The 20,659-nt window shown below is 32.8% G+C and overlaps 1 protein-coding gene across 2 annotated transcripts; it reads right to left on the bottom strand.

The window, feature by feature from the left end:
* Window positions 1-441: 441 nt before the first annotated feature.
* Window positions 442-20,152, bottom strand: LOC148623456 (tRNA (adenine(58)-N(1))-methyltransferase non-catalytic subunit TRM6-like). 2 transcript variants are annotated; one of them, XM_088565261.1, is made up of 12 exons: window positions 20,129-20,152; window positions 15,250-15,377; window positions 14,295-14,401; window positions 12,138-12,229; window positions 11,443-11,526; window positions 10,372-10,496; window positions 7,003-7,045; window positions 4,359-4,665; window positions 3,284-3,366; window positions 1,542-1,644; window positions 1,172-1,258; window positions 442-638 (listed from the first exon to the last, which is right to left on the bottom strand). In XM_088565261.1, exons 2-12 carry the CDS (start codon window positions 15,287-15,289, stop codon window positions 549-551), a joined length of 1,161 nt encoding a protein of 386 aa, XP_088421387.1. In that variant the 5' UTR covers window positions 15,290-15,377; window positions 20,129-20,152; the 3' UTR covers window positions 442-548. The 2 variants fall into 2 exon arrangements, with proteins under 2 accessions (XP_088421387.1, XP_088421386.1); XM_088565260.1 differs by lacking the exon at window positions 20,129-20,152 and adding an exon at window positions 19,964-20,118.
* Between the last annotated feature and the right edge of the window lie 507 nt (window positions 20,153-20,659).

Raw genomic sequence — 20,659 nt, 5'->3', positions numbered from 1 at the left:
TGTTAGTAGCTGCAAAACACATGTAAATGGTGTTGGCAATTTCTGCTTTTTTTTCTGTGCCTCTTTTGACATCCACTTTTCCATAATGTTTTAACTATGGTTTCCCCTGGCTTCAATTCAATAAATGTGCATCTAGTTCTTGGGTTGAAATATACCCCCCCCCCCCATGCATCCCTCCCCCACTCATCATGATTTTGAGATACCCTTATACCTCCCATTAACAATTCAAGTTTTCAAAGCTTTTGCCTGCACTTAATTTCACCAATTTTTTTTTTTTCTTTGGAGATAAAATACATCCAGGAGAGGCATAAATAAAGCTCTAAAACGCTGTCTCTGCAGAGCTTCGGGGGGGGGGGGGGGGATACATAAAAATCATCATGAAATTGATAATTGGGGGATAGACACAGTGAATCCTCCCAGCCCATGAACAAATTCTGGCAATCTGTTTTTTTGTGTTTATGAATGTATATGCTTCCTTTTAAGAAGTTCTACGTTGTACACAGGCAGGAAGAAAAACAAACTGGATTAAGCCTAATAGGAAATGTTTATCATGTTGGTTTCTCAATAGTTGTAGCAGTCAGGAGATAACCACCTCCACCACTCATCCCAATATGTGGGTGTGTCCTCATAGGTAACACCTGGTAAAATAAATAATCATTTTAGTAATGAGTGGGTCAGTGACAAGAAATAAAACAAGAAATCCAGTATCCCCCCAGGAAAGTCCCCCCACCCACATCCCCTTATTGGGAAATTGTCAATGTCATGCAGAATTTGGGCAAAAATGAGTAATAGCCTGGAGCCCCTTAAATATCTCTGGCTCCACCCCAGAATTTGTGAGCAAATGCCCACGAGTAATACCCCTACACCCAAACTTTGGTATATGTTTAAAGTATAAACAGGAAGTTGTAGTTGTCCATCACCAAATCTAACGATACACCTCAGTAACAACAGGTCAATGTTAATGCCAATTAATATTGACACAAATGAAAATGCTTATTTAATTCGTATGGTCCTAAACCTTCTTGGTAAGATAGTAGAAAACTATTTTAGCAGTGCTAAATACAGCATCTGGAAACCAAAAACAAACTGTCACTCAGACAGGAGAAAACCATTTCTTTACACTAGTTGGTTTACTAATGTACAACATCAATTACATAAGAGAACTGTATACCTGATATTCTCTAAGCCATGTCTCTGTCAGTCTATAACTAACTAAACCTCCTCTCTCCCTCATCATTGCATAGCAATCCATCAGAGGCTAAAAAAAGTACAAATTACTTTGACAAAGCCAAAATCAAATACCTGTGTCTTACACTCGACTATCTGAAATTGATATATACATGATCATTAAATAAAGTAAAGAAGAAACACTGATTTTCAAAATTTACAATATCCTTTGATAAAATGCATAAAAATAAGAATAATACATGGGTTTAAATGAATAACATTAAATAATTCTTCAGTTTCTTCTGATCAAATGTTTTTACGGTGCTTAATCATACCCACATAACTTGGATAACTAGACAAATCAAAACTCTCACCTCTTTATACTGGCTATATAGCACCACTGGTCGACTGGGGGCAATATACTCTAACAGAGCTAAGACTATAGGTGTTGGGTGGTATTTACAAGCTACAATGAGTCTGTAAGTAGATAGTAATGAGACCTGTATACATGAACAAATAAAATAAAACTAAAAAACAATTATGATCTTACAAATAAACAGACATAAAAGAGGCCATCACCCACAAATCTACAGAGCAAAATATAAAAACTGTGAGAAGGGATATCAGGAGTCTTCTTCCATCAGAACCAATATTCTATGATTATATCATTTAAATCCTATAAAGTAAATTATAAGGAGGATCATAAAATCAAAATAAAAAAGTGGAACCTAATGGGACATCATATAATTCCCTGCCACCTTGTGTTGTAGTAAAATTTCAAAATTCCATAATATTCAGACAGAATTTATGAAGAAAAAAAAACTTACAATGGCTATAACTTTTGGTTAAATAATACCATCAAACTGAAATTTCATCTGTATTTTACTATAGTCTATTATTATAAAAAGTTCTTTCTAAGACAAACTTTTTGGAGGTTATCACATAACATGCCACTATATGGTGAGGTAGTCAAATGATTATCTGGAAAGTGATGCTGCTATAAAAACTGACCAAACATGAAGAATAAACAGAATAGACCACACACACATTTCTTATACTTGCCATCTATTCTGTCAACAGAAAAGTCCAACAATTATTCATTCATAGTGACAAATTTGTGATAAATAGATTACATTAGTACATGACTTGTTAATAGTCATCTATTGATATTATACCTCAGCTAAAAACGTCAGCACTGATAAAAAGGGTAATAATGAAAACTAGATAAAGTGATGCCCCCGCATTTAACCTTCATACAGCTATATCGTAAGTCATAATTGTGAAAAGCACTTTGTCAGATGTGTTATTGTGTCTGTGAGACACAAATGATGCCCCCGCATGTGGTTTTGAGTAAAACTCAGCATAGCTGAACGAAACTTAAACTCAATCTGTAACTAATCATGACAAACTCACATACCAAAAACAGTCAAATATCTTCAAGCATTTACAAAAAAAGCGAAAAACTATTATTTCAATACAATTTTTAAAGTGCAGGGCCCATTATTTTGGTAAAACTCGGCGTAGAAGAATGAAACTTATACTCAATTCGTAACTAATCATGACAGACTCACATACCAAAAAGCAGTTCAATATCTTCAAGGGTTTACAAAAAAAGTGCGGAAAAATGTTATTTCCATGAAATTTTTAAAGTCCAGGGCCCAAAATTTTGGTAAAACTCTGCAAAGCGGAACGAAACTTTATCTCATACTGTAACTTATCATGACAGACTCACATACAAAAAATCATTTCAATATCTTCAAGGGTTTACAAAAAAAGTGTGGAAAACTGTTATTTCCATGGAATTTTTTAAGTCCAGGGCCCATGATTTTCGTAAAACTCAGCGTAGCAAAACGAAACTTTATCTCGATCTGTAACTAATCATGAAAGACCCACATACAAAAAATCAGTTCAATACCTTCAAGGATTTTCAAAAAAAAGTACGGAAAACTTATGGACGGACAGAATTACAGACGGAATTACAGACGGACGGACGGGTAAAACAATATGCCCCCAACTTATCATTGCGGGGGCATAAAAAGGTCTAATTGACAGTTATTACATTCCAACCAGTTTTTACATTCTGTGCATTCTGTTGCTATACAATAATATCCCTTACCCATCCATATTTCTCTGTAATAACAGTTGTTTAGCTTCTCTTATCCTTTGATTTCTGAGTAGTCTGTTGGTTTCTCTAGATTCCTAATATAAACAACAATATACATGCGACTTCTAAAGTCTAAACAGCACTTCTCAACGAGTAATTTAATTCTGAGATAATTAATAGATAGCAAATAACGTAAGTGTGAAGCTATAGAGCACAGAATCGTCAAGTGATTGATAACTACCTCATCTTTAGCTAGTGGCTCAAATCAACTTACTCTTGGTAAACAGAATTGACAGCTGTGTGAAAACAACCTTATCTTTGTAGTGACAGAATCCACTGATAGTTGATATCTAACTTATCTTTGTAGTGACAGAATCCACTGATAGTTGATAACTAACTTATCTTTGTAGTGACAGAATCCACTGATAGTTGATAACTAACTTATCTTTGTAGTGACAGAATCCACTGATAGTTGATAACTAACTTATCTTTGTAGTGACAGAATCCACTGATAGTTGATAACTAACTTATCTTTGTAATGACAGAATTGACTGGTTGTTGATCACTACCTTATCTTTGTAATGACAGAATTGACTGTTTGTCGATAACTACCTTACTTTTTGTTATGACAGAATTGACTGTTTGTTGAACACTACCTTATCTTTGTAACGACAGAATTGACTGGTTGTTGATAACTACCTTATTTTTGTAACGACAGAATTGACTGGTTGTTGATAACTACCTTATTTTTGTAACGACAGAATTGATTGTTTGTTGATAACTACCTTATCTTTGTAACGACAGAATTGACTGTTTGTTGATAACTACCTTATCTTTGTAACAACAGAATTGACTGTTTGTTGATAACTAACTTATCTTTGTAATGACAAAATTGATTGTTTGTTGATAACTACCTTATCTTTGTAACAACAAAATTGACTGTTTGTTGATAACTACCTTATCTTTGTAATGACAGAATTGACTGTTTGTTGATAACTAACTTATCTTTGTAACAACAGAATTGACTGTTTGTTGATAATTCCCTAACTTTTTGTAACAACAGAATCGACTGTTGGTTGATAAATACCTTATCTTTGCGTCTTTTCTTTCCCTGTAATGTATTATCAGCTCTCTTTGTTTCTTTTTCAGCAGATGTATCAACTTCTATACTTTCAAGTTCTTGCTTTTCATTACTTTCTACTTTGCAATCATTCTGTGTTTCTTTCTTACTTTCACTTTGAATGTCCATTTTATCATCATTATCTAGATTTTTACTTTCATATTGTTGATCACATGGAGAATCAGAATTTGATATTTGGTTGATTTGATTGAGAGGAAAGTTGAATAAATTATCTAAGTATTCTTTTGGAAAATCCATTGCATCTAATGCAGGTCTGTAAAAGATTAAAAAAAAAACACGCTAGCAATAAGTGTGAGCCAGCTTACTAAGAGAATACCCCACTTCAAATGGACTTAATTGTAAAAGTTTTAATTTGGATTATCTCCCCTTGGAGTCATCCAACTGTAATAATATTCCTTCAAGCACATCTACATATGATACCTAACTTACTTATCAACTAACATTAAAATTCCTTGAGTGGTTTAGGAGGAGTTGCGCTTATAAGGTTTTAACATGTAAAGCCCTCAATATGAATTATCTCCCTTTGGACAGTAATTATGTTCCTTTATGCACATCTAAATATGATGTGTAAATTACATCACAAATCCTTGAGTGGTCAAGGAGCAGTTGTGCTTACAAGGTTTTAAGAGGGTGTCCATGCAAAACCCATGTAATGGCAAATTTTGTTTTCAAAAACTTTTCGTCCATTTCATATCAATAATGCATCCTCATTCAAATTTAAATGTTGGTTTCTGATTAACTGCAACAGTTAGAGAGAAAAAAAATCAATAGAAAGCATTGAAATTCATTGAAAAAGAAAGATAACACATTATTTTTCAGCAAAATTTTGTTGCTTTGTTAGGGGACTTTAAAAATGTTTTCCAAGTTATCCATTTAAAAAATCCATTTACTGTTTGATTAACATATGATTTAAACATTATAATTAAAACAAAAAAATCAGTGGGATAAAATTTACCATGTGCATGGACAGCATTTTAACATGTAAACCCTGTATTTGAATTATCTCCCTATGGAGTCACTCAACAGTAATTCTTTGAGCAATTTAGGACAAGTTGCATTTACAAGGTTTTAATATATAAAAACCTTAATTTGGTTTATCTCCCTTTGAAGTCCTCCAACAGTAATTATATTCCTTCATGTACAACTACATTTGATGCCCAACCTTCATATAAAACTGACTAATAGGCTAAGTTATAGGATTCGCCAACATTCTTTCTTACAATTTTTAATCACATCACTATCCTGAGAGTTGATTTAAATTACTGATGTTCTTATCAAAGTATAGATGCCCATTTCTGAAGCGGTAAGATTTATTTTATCCTCTACCAGAAGTTGAAGTGTTTGATAATGATTTTTTTCTAATCATAGCACACTTCAATATGTTAGACTTTTCTCTTGTATCTATGACGTGGCTTGACTTTTTCAAAACACATTTTATTTTAAGTTTTAGTCAATAAAACAATGCTCTTCAAGTATGTCCTATATTCAAGGTACATGAATAACCTTATGCAGGTATTGCTATAATAAATGTTACAGTGCCAGATCAAGACACTTTGAAAAGGAGAGGTGTCAACAATGGATCCTCAGAAAAAGGGGGGACATCATCTGCCATTTTTTTCCAATTTTACACATGAATATGGCAAATTTTCCAACAAGAGGCTCCCAGGAGCCTAAATCGCTCACCTGGTTCAATTTTGCCTTTCAAGAACAATAAATTAAACAAGAAGTTCTCCAACAATTTTGACTCAAGAAAACTTTGATAGGACTTATCATAAGGATCATTTCAGTAAATGGAAGTCTAAATCTATCATTGTTTTCAAGACATTGGCTGAAAATGTAAAAAAAAAAAAACTGTCATTTTCCCCTGTCAAGGGCAATAACTCTTATAACAAGGCGTCTGACAAATTTTATGCCTGAAGACTTTTGTAGCCCTAAAAATAAGAATCATTTCAGCTACTGAAAGAATTTGGCTAAACTACTAACGGTTTTGGAGATATATGCGAAAAACTACTGTCTGACCCCTATATTCTATTTTTAGTAACAGTGGCCATGCTTTTCTACAGATCAAAAAACTCCACTTCAATTCTATGCAGAAACCCCAAGGAACACTCATACAGTTTTGTTTCAATTGATTGGTAAAATAGTGTCAGAGGAGAAGATTTTTGAAAGAAATAACATTAAAAATAGCAAAAAACTTTGAAAAAGGGCAATAACTCCAACATGGCTTAATAAATTACAATGAAAATTTAACCGCAGATAGATCTCATCATGCTGAACACTTTAACCCCTTTCAAAATGGGCAAAACCTAACCGTTTTGGAGATATATGCTAAAAATACTGTCTGACCCCTATGTTCTATTTTTAGTAGTGGCAGCCATGCTTTTCGACGGATCAAAAATCCCTACTTCAGTTCTATGCAGGATACCCCAAGGAACATTCATATCAAGTTTGGTCCTAATCAGTCAAGTAGTTTCAGAGGACAAGAGTTTTGTACAATTATTATTGATGATGATGCCGACGACAGACGCCAAGTGATGGTATTAGCTCTCATGGCCTTTGGCCAGGTGAGCTAATAAACAGATTGATTTACCTTGTCATTTCTCCACCAAAAAAGTGCAATACTTTACCACACCCTACAAAAGACATGTCAAATATAAACACTTTTTTACAATCATTTTTAGATGAAAAGTAAAATTCAAGATATTTATAAACAGATCTACAATAAAGTCGATGTGGTGAGAAGATATACCAAGTAAATACCAGTGAATGAACCAGTGTCCTGAAAGAAATCTCTATGTAATTTTAGGGTTCCATAATTTTACAAAAAATTAATCTGATTACCTACTATAAATTTTAACCAAAGAACTTAACAGTATTAATATCATTTCTTGTATGCTGATACAGTTGAGATGTAACAAAAACAAGATTGCTACACGTAACCATATATCCCCCGCCACAGAAAAGTATGAAAACCAAACCATTGAAATGGCTATGTAATGTGAAGGTTTAACACGTATAAAACATATATATTTATGAGAAAAAAAATAGTAAGTATCTCGTTGGTTAATGATATTATATGTCCACAAAGGTAACAAAAAATAGAATAAAAATCCATCAAGTGGTTTCAAAGGAGTCACATCCACAAAGCATCACTGAAGTGTTCAATGCATGACTTCCATAAAATCTTTTGAAATTAAAATGGCAGTATAGTATGATCAACTACATATTGTGCTTAATGATCTCATAAAATTTTAACAAAATCTATCCAGTTGTTGTCAGAGGAGTTGTATCTACAAAGTGTTACTAAAGGTTCAATGCAGGAAAGTCCCGTAACTCCTGTTAAATTTGTCAAATCAAAATTAGGGCGCAGTATACATATTGTGCCGAACAATCCTACTGTTACTATAGTGTTCAATGAAGGATAACAATCAAAGTCCCATAATGCTCGTAAAATTAATGTAGTTGAACTGGCATTACAGTATAATCCTGCATAACTTAAAGAAATAACATTAAAAATAACCAAACAAACTCATTGAAGGGCTTTAACTCTACCATGGCTCATCAGATTAAAATGTAAATTTGACAATAGATAGATCTCATCATCCTGAACACTTTTACCTGGTCATAATTGGGCTAAGCCTAATGGTTTTGGAGATATATTCGAAAAACTATTGTCTCACCACAGTGGTCATGCTTTTGGAGAGATCAAAAATCTAAACACAATTTTGTGCAAGATATCCGAAGGAACATCTGTGCAATGTTTCATATAATTCCCCTTGGTAGTTTCAGAGGAGAAGATTTTGGAATAAATTGTTCATGGATGACGACGGACACTAAGCGATGGCAATAGCTGAACAGTTGAATTTTTGGGCATTGCCCAACTTTGACCCCTTTAACTTGAAAACGGTCCAAAACACATAAAACCTGCTGATACATTTGTTTACCAGAATTAAATAAGGAACACAATAAAAAAAAATTATTCAAACAGAAAAAAACAAGAGGCTCCCAGAAGCCTGAATCGCTCACCTTGTTAAATTTTGGCCTTTCAAGGACATTAACTCTAACAAGGAGTCATCCCTACAAACTGATGTAGACCTTATCATAAGGATCATTTCAGCTTCAGAAAGTTTCATTCTATCTGCTTAAGTTTTCAAGATATTGGCTGAAAACTGTAAAAAAGGGTCACAATTTACCTTCAAGGGCAATAACATGGAGCCGTCTGACAACTTTGATCCTTTGGAGACTTCTGTAGGCCTTATAATAAGGATCATTTCAGCAATTGAAAGAATTAAAATAAATCTAATGGCTTTGAAGATATATGAGAAAAACTTCTGACTGACCCCTATGTTCTATTTTTAGTAACAGCAGCCATGTTTTTCCACAGATCAAAAATCCAAAGATCAGTTCAATGCAGGATACTCTAAGGAACACTCATATGGTTTCAATTGGTCAAGTAGTGTCAGAGGAGAAGATTTTTGAAAGAAATAACATTAAAAATAGCAAAAAAACATTGAAAAAGGGCAATAACTCTAACATGGCTTATCAGATTAAAACAAAAATTTCATATCAGATAGATCTCATCATGCTGAACACTTTTACCCAGTCAGAATTTGGCTTAACCTAATAATTTTGGTGATATACTGTGGAAGTACTATTGTTCATGGGTACCAATTTTCATAGTTTTCATGGGTAGGTCAAATCACGAAATTTGGTTCCCAATGAATAGTAGATTCCCATTGACCTGTATACTGAAAACTTTAAACCACGAATTCAAGAATCCACAAAATTGTGTTTCTTCCCTGATCCATGAAAATTGGTATCCACAAATTAAAGTACTTTCACAGTATGGGAAAAACTACTGCCTGACCTTAAGTTCTATTTTTAGTAATGGCAGCCATATTTTTCAATGGATCAAAAATCCCCAAACCATTTCTAAGCAGAATACCCCAAGAAAAATTCATACCAAATTTAGTTCCAATTGGTCAAGCAGTGTCAGAGGAGGAGAGTTTTGAAAAAAATGTTAATGACGAAGATGGATGACTAGAACGATGGATGCCAGGTGATGGCAATAGGTCACATGGCCTTTGGCCAGGTGAGCTAAAAAGAACATTCCACATGGGTTTTAATAAAATACCTATTTTTACCCTTTTTGGTACTTTTTTCTAAATCAGTAGGGGCAACAAAGTCCAAAATAAATATGAACTTTCCTTTAGTGGTAAGTAAATCTCATAAAAAATTTCAGAACAATTGGTCAACCACAACTAAAGTTATAACATGGAATTGATATGTCCCCAGAAGATGACAACCACGACTGTGCTGTAATATTATACGACAGCAAGTTTTTTTGGGGGTAGAATAAAAATGCAAGAAATCAGTTGCTGATATATTTATAGCTAAGGACAAGCATATACTATGTCTGATGATTTCACCTGCTGCCAATTTCTGATATGAAATGTTTCTAATAGCTTCTGAGCCTGTACGTCATATCTTAATGTATGTCGTTTCCCAAATCTTTTATATATCAAGATGAACATTGAAGACAGATTAGAAGAAAACTGTTTGTTATAGCGACTGTTCCATTTTTTGTTCTTCTATCATGTGACAGGATTTCAGCCATTACAGGAGTGGAAAGACTGTGTCATTTTCAATGCAACTCATCAAAGCATAGTCAGGTTCAATTCCAGCAGTCAAGTTATAATAAAGCCATGGAGTTATACAAGTTAGTATACAAGTGAATGTAATAATACTACGAGATTCAACCATTGCTGCAGTTTCTACCTGTAACCCTAAATGGCAGACTGTGGCCAATTCTTTAGCCAAATTGGTTTGTCAATGGCCAGTTACTGAAAGCCTATAATTTAATCCTAGGTGGCAAATGTATACCTTTGTGAGGTGTGTCATGCTCACCCTTTACATTGTACAACCAGTATGTACAGTTTCAAAATATAGAGCAACTTACCTCCAAGCCTCTCCAAAATGGAACTCACAACTAATCCGTTACAAGTATCAACAACAGCCATGTTACAACCAGCATGTACATTGCTGTAGGTCAAAATCTGTGCTAATGTGTCCACTCGGATATTGCTTGAATAAAACATGAAAAATACATGCACATGTAGTCATTGAAAAAAATGAGTCTACAGCAATGGTGTAAACAACTGACTCAAACTTGGTCCCTGAACTGTGATATGAGAAATTTAACTATAAATATTTGTTTTACCACCAGCTGACTATTTATGCTACATTAATTTACCCTGACAAAAAAAAGAGGGGTAAATTAATGCGACATAAATAGTCAGCCCATGGTAAAACAATGATAAACTGGAGCTTCCATGATTGATTTTGATTATAATAGGAAAATTATAATACTTTTTTACATTTTCATGACATATTATAAAGTTAACCCTAGATCCGCCATATTTGTTCATATTTGGCTGTACACTTTACACTATGTCACTTGAAATGTTTGAAAGTGAAACTTAGTGATTTGTATTATTTATATTGAAAGATATGGCGAATTAAGTAGAACAATGTTAGATATGGCAATAGTTGTTTACATCATAGGGTCACAGTGTTCACACATGGACAGGTACAACATTTCATTCATTGACAACTGTTATTGTTTGTTCTCATACATAATGACGCACATGGAGAAGGCTACCCTGTATGAGTGTAAGTGATTTTTACAGAATATAATATAACTTTTCTAAAACATAACGTTTAAGATTTTCATTAAATATGAATTTTATGTTCATTCACGCTACTGACATGAATGAAAAATGCTGATAAACATCGGAATGTTACGTGTGTTTGTTTATATGATTTAAGGTGGGCAGTAATTTACACACACACAAACCACGCCCAATAAGTCGCGTGCTGCTCATACAGCAATAGCAAATCAACCACAGTTGTTGGCTCAAAGCATTTTAAGGACGTCATATTAGAATAACATATAAGATGCATGTACATGTATCAAAGTTTCAGAGCAACATGCAATGACTTCTTAAAATCTAGCATTACATATACATACCATATACGAGCTGGTGATTTTCCATGGTACATTTCACACAATAACCTGGCTGTAGGTTTCAAAACAGTAAATATTGGTAGATGCCTTCAAAAGATATACATTTCTGTTTTACAATATAGAAACCTAATGAAACTAGAAATACTGTTAGTAAGCTCACAAACAGAATACCCCTGCTTCATTTAGAAACCTTTAGTTCAATAATCTCACACTGGAGTCCTCAGATATTATTTATATTCTTTTATGCATATCTTCATATGATACCCAATCTCCCTACAAAATTTCATCAAAATCCCTTACGCAGTTTAGGAGGAGTTGCGCTTATGAGGTTTTAACATGTAAAACCCTGAAGTTGGATCATCTCCCTATGGAGTCCCCCTACAGTGAGTATATCCTATATATGATGCCCAATCTACCTATTAAGTTTCATGAAAATCTCTATAGCGGTTTAGGAGTTCTTGTTTCTAGAAATGTGTGCAGTCAGACAGACAGGGGTGTTTCTATATACCCTCAAAGTTTGTTTGTAGGGGGTATAAAAATACAGGTTTATATAGGTAAACTTTAAAACAGAGGTATCCTTTAACATGAAGACCACAATAAAACAGTTGGCCATGTGGTTTATCAAAATTTTCATACTTAAATAAAAACTTTTATTGTATTTCTACACTCTTAAAAATAAGTCATCTCTTAAAATATACTTTTTTTTCTTTTTTTTTATCCATTTTTCCTGAGCATACTCCGTCTTTTCTTTGAAAGTTGCACTGTTCTCAATGAGCTGTTCTATAATCTCCTACAACAAATTATTGACTTTATAAACCAAAGAACTGACTTGTTAAACCCTGAAACTGACAGTATGAACTAAAGTACTGTCATTAAAAACCAAATTATTGACATTATTAACCAAAGTACAGACATTATAAACCAAAATATGACATTATGAACCAAATTACTGACATTATAACCAAAAGTACTGATGGAAAAGTCCCAAAACTGACAGTACAAACCAAAGTACTGACATTTTAAATAAATTATTGACATTATGAACTTAAGTACTGTCACAATTAACTAACTTATGACAATATAAGCCAAAGTAATGACATTATAAATCAAATTGCTGACATTATAATCCAAAATATAACATAATATACCAAAGTACCGACATTATGAACCAAATTACTGACGTTATAAACCAAAGCATCGACATTATGAAACAAAATACTGACATTTTGAAGTTTTGACATTATTAACCAAATTATGACATTACAAATCAAAGTATTGACAAAAAATAGTACAAGAGGCTCCCAGGAGTCTGAATCACTCACCTGGTTGAATTTTGTCCTTCAAGGGCAATAAATTTAAGAAGAAGTTGTCCAACAATTTTAACTCAAGAAGACTTTGGTAGGACTTATCATAAGGATCATTTTAGCAATTGAAAGTTTCTTTCTATCTATCATAGTTTTCATGATATTGGCTGAAAACTGTACAAAAAAAAAGTCATTTTTTCCCCTTTCAAGGGCAGTAACTCTTACAAGGAGTCATCTGACAACTTTTATACCTGAAGACTTTTGTAGTCCTAATAATAAGGATCATTTCAGCTATTGAAAGAATTTGGCTAACCCTAAAGGTTTTGGGGATATATGCAAAAAACTACTGTCTGACTCTATGTTCTATTTTTAGTAACAGCGGCCGTTTTGGCGGATCATAAATCCCCAAATCAGTTCTATGGAATACACGCCTAGGAACATTTTCAATTTTGGTTCAATTGGTAAAGTACTGTCAGAGGAGAAGATTTTTTAAAAAAATAACATTAAAAATAGCAAGCTTAACAGATTAAAATGAAAATTTGACCGCAGATAGATCTTATCATGCTGAACACTTTTACCCAGTCAAAATTTAGCTAAATCTAATGGTTTGGCAGATATATGTGAAAAACTACTGTCTGACCCCCATGTTCTATTTTCAGTAACAGCGGCCATGTTTTTCGATGGATCAAAAATCTCCACCCAAGTTCTATGCAGGATACCCCAAGGAACATTCATACCAAGTTAGGTTCCAATTGGTCATGTTGTGTCACAGCCTCAGAGGAGAATAGTTTTGAAAAATTGTTAACAACGACAACGACGGATGACGACACAATGGATGCCAAGTGATGGCAATAGCTCACATGGCCTTCATACGATATAAGTAATTGTAATATGCATGTGGTCTCCTTGTTACTGTAAACATGATGATTATAATCTTAAAATTTTGGGAGCAACTCAGACTCCACTAAAAACTGGGAGCATGGACCAGGTGCACCAGTAGGGCAAGCATCCTCTGCTTTTCTAGAAACACTGGCCAAGTTGCTCATAAAAAGTTAAGTCCAGGCAGACGAAAGAAGAAAGGAAAACTATGACATATTGAACAAATCAGTTTTCATAGTGCAGATAGATACATCATAACTATCCATAAGTTCATGATTACGACCATAAAACTTCTGTAAAGATGACTTCAATCTTGTAGCAACATTACCTTGTTCCAGAAGCCTAACTGTAAGAAGTCAAGCATGATACAAAAAGTCTCTATAGTTACGACAAGCTCTGGCATAAAGTATGAGTTGTGATATGAAAACTCCATACGCAGACGCTGCAGGGATGTTGCCACAGATGAAAGGAAAGTTGACAATACTGAATGAAAAGTCATCACATTAGTTGTATAGTTTAGTCAATAGTTTTCCTGAAAAACGACAAATCAGGATAATGAGATTGCTGTTTGACAAAGTGATTAAATGAGCTCATACAGAACTCTGGCTTTTTTTGGCATCCATCACCATGAGTACTAATAAGTCACTGTTATTTCTGTTTCCTCTAAGTTACCTCCCCTTCCATGCCTGTTAGCCTCATTTTTTCAATGTCTTCCCTTGATAATTTCTGATTGGAATCTAAGTCTTGTAAGCCTCTGTTGTCTTTTCCCTGTTCTTTGGCTAAAATTGGATTCATGAAAGTATTTTGAAACTGGTAGGTGCTGTATCACATGAATTCATCATTTAGAAGCTATAGAAAACTGGTAGGTGCTGTATCACATGAATTCATCATTTAGAACCTAGAGAAACTGGTAGGTGCTGTATCATATGAATTCATCATTTAGAACCTATAGTTTTATCAATATCAGATGCTGATCATTCTGTTGATTCATATAACAAAAAATATGGTGTTTTATGCAAAATTATTGAATATCAACATGTGTAGACACTCTTCAAAAACCTTCTAATCAAAACTTAGTTTATGAGAAAGTCATTAAGTAGCACTCCACATAAGAATCATGCAAAATGTGATTTGTGGTCGAAAAACCTACATATTTTTATTTTTGATATTTTGCTTAAAATGTCATAGTTAACAGAAAGTAACACGTGGTTTTTCATATAACCCATGATCATAGGAGATAAAAATTATATAGGATGCACTGTAGATTTCAAAATTAAGGGAGATAACTCTGTAAATGACACTCAAATACAATAGAATCTATTGGATTTTCAATGTTGATTATCTCCTAAGAGCAGGCAGATTTGAATGAATAATTACACATTTTATAGTATAGACCCATAAAACAACTTAATTACAAAAATAAAAATATGTAGCCTTTTTTGGGGTGTATCACATTTTTCAGATTTAGCATGATTTTACGAAGACAGCTACTTAAGTACTCAAGATCACAGTTATAATTTTACCTTGGACCACAAATGTGGACCTAAAACAAGTATTGATTATAGTATTTTACAAAGTTTAATAGAAAGTATATGTAGGTGTCCATAACAAAACTACTTTATCTTACACTGAAATTCTTCCTCCAATTCATTCTTCACCCTGATCATTTCACCATTAGTAACCCTAAATGTTGTACCATAACGGTAGCCAATTACTCCATCTAAAGTAAATTTAACTTTATCTAACCAAACAAACCTAAAACAAAAATATGATACTGAGTGCACCAGAGAGCCTGAACTGCTTACTTTAGTTACCTTGAACAATAAAAAAAAATTATTATAAACAAAAACTAACAGTAACTGCAGGTGAAGGGGACAAAGAAAGTTGTTGAAGACTTTGTCTCTATAATCAAATAACATTTGTCTGTTTTGAAAATTCTGCATTTTCTGAGTAGATCAACTTTGAAAATTTACCAACCAACCTGAGATTGATTTTGATGGCCATTTTATTAAATCAAGTGGAACTATATTACAAGTACTATATTTCAAAAACAGTTTGTAAAATACCTGTAACACATATGCATATGTAATGTTTAAAAGAAAAAAAATGTAATAATTGGTTTTATGGACATTTCCCAAACTTTACACAATGAGTGATATGATTCTACATGTTCAGAAGGATATCAGGGACATTGTCTACATGTTCAATACGATATTATGTAGATATCAGGGACACTGTCTACATGTTCAATACGATATTATGTAGATATCAGGGGCATTGTCTACATGTTCAGAAGGATATTATGTAGATATCAGGGGCATTGTCTATATGTTCAATACGATATTATGTAGATATCAGGGGCATTGTCTATATGTTCAATACGATATTATGTAGATATCAGGGGCATTGTCTATATGTTCAATACGATATTATGTAGATATCACGGGCATTGTCTACATGTTCAATAGGATATTATGTAGATATCAGGGACATTGTATACATGTTCAAAAGGATAAAATGTAGATATCAGGGGCATTGTATACATGTTCAATAGGATATTATGTAGATATCAGGGACATTGTATACATGTTCAAAAGGATATAATGTAGATATCATGGACATTGTCTACATGTTCAATAGGATATTATGTAGATATCAGGGACATTGTATACATGTTCAAAAGGATATAATGTAGATATCATGGACATTGTCTACATGTTCAATAGGATATTATGTAGATATCAGGGACATTGTATACATGTTCAATAGGATATTATGTAGATATCAGGGACATTGTATACATGTTCAAAAGGATATAATGTAGATATCAGGGACATTGTATACATGTTCAATAGGATATTATGTAGATATCAGGGACATTGTCTACATGTTCAATAGGATATTATGTAGATATCAGGGACATTGTCTACATGTTCAATAGGATATTATGTAGATATCATGGACATTGTCTACATGTTCAGAAGGATATTATGTAGATATCATGGACATTGTCTACATGTTCAAAAGGATATAATCTAGATATCAGGGACATTGTATACATGTTCAAAAGGATATAATGTAGATATCAGGGACATTGTCTACATGTTCAATAGGATATTATGCAGATATCATGGACATTGTCTACATGTTCAATAGGATATAATGTAGATATCAGGGACATTGTCTACATGTTCAATAGGATATTATGTAGATATCAGGGACATTGTCTACATGTTCAATAGGATATAATGTAGATATCATGGACATTGTCTACATGTTCAGAAGGATATTATGTAGATATCATGGACATTGTCTACATGTTCAGAAGGATATTATGTAGATATCATGGACATTGTCTACATGTTCAATAGGATATTATGTAGATATCATGGACATTGTCTACATGTTCAAAAGGATATAATGTAGATATCAGGGACATTGTATACATGTTCAAAAGGATATAATGTAGATATCATGGACATTGTCTACATGTTCAATAGGATATTATGTAGATATCAGGGACATTGTATACATGTTCAAAAGGATATAATGTAGATATCAGGGACATTGTCTACATGTTCAATAGGATATTATGTAGATATCATGGACATTGTCTACATGTTCAATAGGATATTATGTAGATATCATGGACATTGTCTACATGTTCAGAAGGATATTATGTAGATATCATGGACATTGTCTACATGTTCAATAGGATATTATGTAGATATCATGGACATTGTCTACATGTTCAAAAGGATATAATGTAGATATCAGGGACATTGTATACATGTTCAAAAGGATATAATGTAGATATCAGGGACATTGTATACATGTTCAAAAGGATATAATGTAGATATCAGGGACATTGTATACATGTTCAATAGGATATAATGTAGATATCACAGGCATTGTCTACATGTTCAGAAGGATATAATATAGATATCAGGGGCATTGTATACATGTTCAATAGGATATTATGTAGATATCAGGGGCATTGTCTACATGTTCAGAAGGATATTATGTAGATATCATGGACATTGTCTACATGTTCAATAGGATATTATGTAGATATCATGGACATTGTCTACATGTTCAGAAGGATATAATGTAGATATCAGGGACATTGTATACATGTTCAGAAGGATATTATGTAGATATCACGGGCATTGTCTACATGTTCAAAAGGATATAATGTAGATATCAGGGGCATTGTATACATGTTCAATAGGATATTATGTAGATATCACGGGCATTGTCTACATGTTCAAAAGGATATAATGTAGATATCAAGGGCATTGTCTACATGTTCAAAAGGATATAATGTAGATATCAGGGACATTGTATACATGTTTAGTATGTTCAGGAGTAGTGAGAAGCCATTTCAACAAAATTCTATTTAAAGCTACAATGTACATTGTAGATAGTAAATTTTTCCTGACAATTAAAACATGTGGTTAAATTCATTTTTATTTTACAGCTCACACAAGGATGATGTTCATAAGTTTGAGTTGGGTTTAAATTTCCCTTGATAAAATGAACTGCCTAACTAGACAAGTGAGAAGTAGATTTTAACTTCTTTCAAACTTTTATCAACTACTCATAAATTTAAGATGTAAAGATCATAGTAATTACATAGTTTATAATGCTAGTTCCTTAATTTAGTTTATAAGTTTTGCAATTTAACTGTGTGTAACATTTTAGTGTGTTTAAGACTTCAAATGTTAAAGATTAATTACATGTTCATTCTTTGAAAAAGAGAAAAAAGTGTTTTTCAAGAACTGTACATATTAAATCTGATGCATATCTACAAATGGTTTTATTTATATCTAATTCAAGTTCAGTGTGTTTAAGACTTTTAATGTTAAAGATTAATTACATATTCGTTCTTTGAAAAAAATGAAAAAGTGTATTTCAACAACTGTACATACATGTGTTAAATTTGATGCATATCTGTTTTACTTATTTCTAATGCAAGTTTTTGTTCTGTGAAACCTGAAATCTGAATAACAGATCTGTGTAATTATTTGCACTATACTAAAGAGTTACAAATAGTAGCCTGCCCGCCAGCCCGAGACTGGCTATTTTGTGGAAAAGTGATTGGCTAATTTAAGCAAAAAACTATATTGCCATATAGTAAATATATTGAAAAATTGTATTCAGGACTGGCTAGAATTTGAGTGAGTTTCCTACCCTGACTAAAGGAATTTAAATAAAAATGGAGTTTTGTCGCATGGATCTGTAGATTGTATGATAGACCACACATCTTGATTGTCTTCTAAATGCAATTTAAGTATCTGCTAAAAGACTTTATAAAAAAAGTTTACAACATAAACTAGAAATTTTAATGTCACACTTATCTGTCAAAATTCACTGATAGTTTACATGTTATTTGGAAGAAAAATATTTTACAGTCATTGAAGTTCTCAGAGAACTTATTAACTTTCTTTATAAACAAAATGTCCAGTATAAATAAATATGGCTGATAATAGGATTTCTCCTTTGAACTAACACAGAACAGGATTTGATTAACTTGTAGTTTCATGAACTTTTCTTTAAAAAATGTTTAATATATTGTATGCCTATATAAGGGAGCACTGTGAGCTGACAAATTCAGGAAGTGTATCAGTTCTTTATGGATGACAAGAATATTTTACACATAACTTTACAGTGTATTAAACAAATGCAAATTAACCTCATGCAACAGACAGCTTTGTATAATTTCAAAAAAATAATCACTTTTCCAACATGTGTTTCTTAGAAAAATTATGCTTTATTTTTTTTTCAAGGTGGGTAAGGTTCTTGAAAAGCCACTGGAATAGCACAAACTGATGCTAAAGTACTCAAACTTTTCCCAAACTTATTATAACATGGATAGTCCATCATGAAGCAGAAAATAATGAAAGGAATGTAATGAATGCAATGAAGACAAGTGTACTGCTAATCTATTTTCCTTTATTGACCCCTAAAAGAGTCTATTTCTTTTTCGTTGTTTTTTTGGTTTAGCTAATAACTATCATTGGGGGGAGCTCAAGAATGTCATTTTCATGCACACACACATTCCTGCTGTCGTGCTGAGCTCACTTATCCCTCACCATGATGATTGTGCAATGTTGGCTTTTCCATTAAAATTTACCATTGAATTTACCCAGATGTTCAAGATTATATCTAACAGAAGATATTTAAACTTCCTTGTATTGAATTTTTAAATAAAGTTTTATAGATCTGTTTAACTGTTATGACTGAACAAAAACATAGTCACAGACCTGTATAATGATTAATGTATGTTACTATGTACATGTTCATGAAAAAAACTAAAGTCTGGAATGAAAAGGGATAACCTTTTCTTCTTTATCTGAAATACTTGACAGCTTTTTCCCTTTTTCAACAAAACCTGGTCATTTTCTTCTAAAAGTTTTGGTGAGACAGAAGCACTGGCCATCATGGACGGGTAAAGTGAAAATAGGCACACATAACAAACCCTTATAACTTGGCTTTCAAATTACCTATTCCAAAGCACCACTATGACTTAGATAAGTGAGAAATTTAAAAATAGAAATAGATGGGTTGGTTTAAAAACCGGAGTCGGTATTTATGGTATCCCGATCAGGATATTTTTTTAAATTCTAATTAAATATTTTTTTAAATGACTGTTATTAAACTCTCTTTTTCTGTTTAATTCATCGATTTTATCAGAATCGCACTACTGATCAGAATTTTTCCGATGCAAATATCGCAGTAAAAAGAGTAGGTTCTAAAATGTGTAACCCGTACCCTAACAACGTTTTGCTAAAATATTCATTCTTACGGTATATTAAGAACTGAAAATTGCATGAAATATGGAAAAGTCAGTTTCAAGTCATTTCTAGTCAAGAAAATGATGTATGTTTTTTCTAATATTTCTGGTTTGATCGGTTTTCTGAATTTAAACGGTCTAAATGTGTAACCGGAAGTTACCGTACTTAACTAATTATTGTCTATAGGTTACAGACCACCAATTCAACCAATGAGCATTTGGAACGTAGGCAAAAATAGTC

The sequence above is a fragment of the Perna viridis genome, chromosome 2 (genome assembly GCF_037379345.1).
Source record: "Perna viridis isolate PV_CMFRI_1.1 ecotype Kerala chromosome 2, ASM3737934v1, whole genome shotgun sequence".
Lineage (NCBI taxonomy): Eukaryota > Metazoa > Mollusca > Bivalvia > Mytilida > Mytilidae > Perna > Perna viridis.
This window is presented reverse-complemented; position numbering and strand designations above follow the sequence as displayed.

Bases quoted from the DNA above. Each gene is read 5' to 3' on its own strand.
- LOC148623456 (XM_088565260.1), bottom strand. From the start codon at position 20,067: ATGATGGCCAGTGCTTCTGTCTCACCAAAACTTTTAGAAGAAAATGAC. The intron at 3,367-4,358 runs GTATTTATCAAC...TGTTTATATTAG, and splicing joins AGAAAAGACGCAAAGATAAG to GAATCTAGAGAAACCAACAG. The intron at 639-1,171 runs GTATACAGTTCT...TTATTTTACCAG, and splicing joins CATGGCTTAGAGAATATCAG to GTGTTACCTATGAGGACACA.